This window comes from Ostrinia furnacalis, unplaced genomic scaffold (assembly GCF_004193835.3).
Source record: "Ostrinia furnacalis isolate ACB-3 unplaced genomic scaffold, ASM419383v2 OfSCF7367, whole genome shotgun sequence".
Lineage (NCBI taxonomy): Eukaryota > Metazoa > Arthropoda > Insecta > Lepidoptera > Crambidae > Ostrinia > Ostrinia furnacalis.
In genome coordinates this window covers 843295-847358 of record NW_021137606.1, presented here as the reverse complement: position 1 = coordinate 847358, position 4064 = coordinate 843295, and the positions used below count along the sequence as shown (strand labels likewise).

At 43.3% G+C, this 4064-nt stretch overlaps 1 protein-coding gene across 1 annotated transcript; it reads left to right on the top strand.

The window, feature by feature from the left end:
• Positions 1–1003: 1003 nt before the first annotated feature.
• Positions 1004–3718, top strand: Noki (protein). Its single transcript, XM_028320357.1, has one exon. It carries the CDS (start codon positions 1223–1225, stop codon positions 3173–3175), a length of 1953 nt encoding a protein of 650 aa, XP_028176158.1. The 5' UTR covers positions 1004–1222; the 3' UTR covers positions 3176–3718.
• The last annotated feature ends 346 nt before the right edge of the window (positions 3719–4064 follow it).

The following is a 4064-nucleotide window of genomic DNA, read 5'->3' as shown; positions in this document are numbered from 1 at the left end:
CTTAAATCTAAAATCAAACCAAATACACACATCAGAGATTCATTAGGTTATTTGCATGCGTAAATAGCGATTATTTCGAATTATTCGTCCATACGGATTGTGCATTTAATCAGTTACCAAAACTAATCATGTTCATCTAAATATAACTTGTGGGTAAAGTAGCTTAAATGGCCTTTGTTATGGCAAAATTTCGGTGCAGGATGAAACTTCTATGATTTTACAGAATGTGTCTATTATAATCATCACTGAAAAAACAATATCCTATAGATATGTAACTTTCTGGGAATCTGTTATCAATACACTACCCAAGTAGTAGGATGGAAGTTGTTAATAATGTAAATTAGTTCATCATTGAGAGAAAGACATCAGAAATTTTACATGACAGCCATAATAACTGTTATCTTGGGAACTCTTAACCGAAATTCGACTACCTACTTTAAGTACCTTTTGCTAGCATTCCACTAGTGCAGTACTCATTCATTGAATAGTACAAACAATTTTAAAATGTCAGTTACTATTTACATTCATTCAAGGAAATTATGAATGAAAATGTCGTAGTCTTTGTGCGACACATCCTGTGTTATTGTTGGCGAATACCTGCCTACCGCTTTGATCTTCCTATTCATAATTAGTTGTGTACCTGACGCCCTACCCAGACGTGATCGCAACAAAAAGATGTGTATTGTATAACAATCGGTGCGCTTTGCGTGCCGCAGCCGAGCGGGCATAATACCATTGTTGCCTCTCCGGTCCGTATTGAAACTATCGTCCCCGCGGCTCAGGTATTTATGAATGAACGTGACGCTCTGGCGAGCGGGATGCTCGGCCGTGCCCACAGCCACAGCCAGGTACAAAATTACACTTTTGGAATTCTTTCAACAGTTCCCTTCGAGCATGGCTACTCAACTCGGCAGTTGGGTGAAGCCGCAGAGAGGGGCGAGGGGCGCCGCCAACGCGCATGCGTCGAGCTCTCTACCGAGACGAGCCGACGATCCCTCCCTCTCAGCAGTTGATTTACAGCCGTCGCGAGCGCGCGACGTGCCGTCATGTGCCGGTTGCCAACTTTCGCGATCTGTGATGTGATACGATGCCGGAATACAGAACCAACATTTTACTAAGGATTTAATAACTGTGGATTTTAGTGATGGTTTGAAAGTGACGTTAAATGGACAATTATGTTAAAGTGAAAGTTACCATCGAACTTATATTGGATTGAATCAAAATGAGGTGGTTTATAGTGACGATTAGTGTAATGCTGTGGGAAACAACTTTAGCTGGCATAGCGCCTCCCGGATCTTGTCCAGCTGTGTGTGCATGCAAGTGGAAAGGCGGCAAGCAGACCGTGGAGTGCGTTGATCGGGCGCTCATCACCGTGCCCGAGCCTGTGGACCCAGCCACGCAGGTCTTAGACTTATCAATAAACAATTTGCAGATACTTCCTCAAGAAGCTTTTGCTAAAACTGGACTCGTTAACTTACAAAGAGTTTATCTACGGAATTGCAATATTGGCCAAATACATGATAGAGCTTTTAAAGGCCTCACTAATTTAGTTGAGTTAGATCTTTCACACAATTTACTGACTCAAATACCGTCAAACAGTTTCAAAGACGCTCCTTTCCTAAGGGATTTGACGATGGCTCAAAATCCAATACTAAAAGTTCACTCAAATGCTTTGAGTAATCTTGGAAGTGTCGTTAAACTAGATTTGTCGAGATGCGACATTAGAGACATTGCTTCAGATGCATTCAGAAATTTGCGGTCACTAGAGTCACTGAAACTAAATCACAACAAACTTCGTGATTTGCCGTTGAGTTCTCTTGAGAAAATAGAGAAGCTTAGAGCGATCGAGTTATCAGATAATCTATGGACTTGTGATTGTCGTCTTCGAGAACTTAAGTTGTGGTTAGCAAAACATAAGTTACTAACTACTCCAAGCTGCTCGGCGCCTACGCGGCTGGCCAATCGACCTTTTTCAGAGTTACCAATTGAAGAGTTTGCGTGTAAACCGGAAATTTTGCCGGTAAGCCGACACATTGAGGCCGGTGTAGGGGAAAACGCTACTGTTACTTGCAAAACGGAAGCTGTGCCTAGTGCAAATATCAACTGGTACTGGAATGGGAGGTTACTGCAAAATGGAAGCACATTTAATAGCCATCAAAGAATACATATATTTGAAGAAGGAGATGTCAAGAAGAAGTCTATTTTAATACTCACCAATACACAAGAATCTGACTCGAGTGAATTTTATTGTGTCGCAGAAAACAAAGGTGGAAATGCCGAAGCCAATTTCACAGTACACGTGACCCAGATGCCTGCTGGAATGGCATCACTGGGAAGCGCACAAATTGCAAGCTTGGGAGCTGCATTGTTTTTGATCATTGTTGTCGTCTCTTTAGCACTGCTTATTACATTCGTGCGATTTCGACCAGTCCCCGCTTGCGAAAGCAAAACGCCGAATACATTAGACCGTGTCGTGTCTGGAAACGAAGTGCACCCAACGACGACAGATAGACCACATGTCGCAGTATTGGCTAACAGACAGGAGTCCAACAACTACAGTGATCCTAAATGTAATCCAGTTATAAAGCCACCCAGAGCTAATGACATTCCGTACACTACCAATCACTACGAAGGCAGAGGAAGTGTCGTAACTGCCGGTGGGCCGGTGGTGGTATCTCCTACAGTATCGGCGAGTATTGACCCCGATCTTATCAATGACACGCGGCCTGACAGCGCTGCGAGGCCAGGGAGCGGAGAGTACGCACGCGAGGCCTCAGACTCATTATACCCTTCTGGTCTGTGGGACCAAATGAAAATGAATCAGGCGGGCAATCTCTCTCGCGCGATAAGCTCAGCAATACCGGCGTACTACAATGATCGAACGCCCATCATAGAGAACTGCAGCGTGGACGGTTCTCAGGAGGAGTTGGGGTACATGAGCAGGACGTTTCCGCGGTCGCACGCGGTGGCGGCGGTCCCGGCGTCGCCGGCGCCGGCGGGTGAGGGCCCGTACCCGCCGGACTACGGGCTGCCGGTGGGCGGCGCGCGCACGCTGCGCGTGTGGCAGCGCGCGCCGCCCGTGCTGCCGCCCGTGGCCGCGCTCAAGCGCGTGCTCACCATCACCAGGCCCTCCGCGGATGAGGGCTTCCAGGACGGCTGTGCTACAGATGTCTAAAGTGTAACGGACTCATTGTTACATATCTGAACGACATGTCACAATTGTACATTTGTATCTTATAAGCTAGAAATCGTCTATACGTATGGTATGTGTAATCTATACCTACACAGGTTGTTAGTGTAATATTTTTTGTATTATATAATTTATTTAGATAAAAAATAACGGGAATTGGATCCCAATGTGATGGGTCCGCGACTGATTAGTTGAAGGATGTAAGTGTAAATTATACGTGATATGGAAGGTATTGTTTATGATCGCCAAATTATTTAAAATATTGAGTATAAAATATATCGTGATTGTTAAATTTCTGGTAAGATGTTGCATGAAATAAATATAAATAATATCTACAGTGTAAGAAAGACATGTTCTAACTATCCAAAGATGTTAAAAGCCTCTGATAGTAACGTTATGATTACTATACTGTAATGCACGATCAATGTTACTTGATGTACGATACTAATGAATGTGTTAATTTTATGTTCGAAAAAAGAGTTTAGAAGTTAAATGAAAGAAAAATTAAAAAGGCGATTTTGAACTGTACATTTTGTTTCACTTTATTATGACACCTCAAAAATAAGGCAGGTACAAATATAAAGCCGCAGGTTTACACTTTAGGTAGATTAGAATTACAATTTTAGCGACAATTATGACGATGGCTTAGAATTAAGAGTATTTAAGAGTTTCAACTGACCAGTCATCCTTATACCTGCATAATATAAAGAAAGCCGCAGCCTGCGCGACACAAAAAATAATAGAAGCTCAGGCCTTGCTCCCGACGCACCGGAGAAAAACCGGTTAGCGTTATTTCATTTCCGTTCAATTCAGTTTTTATTAGAACCAAACCTTAAACGGGTTCAATGGAGTCCAGAGTTTCTTCGAAACGTGA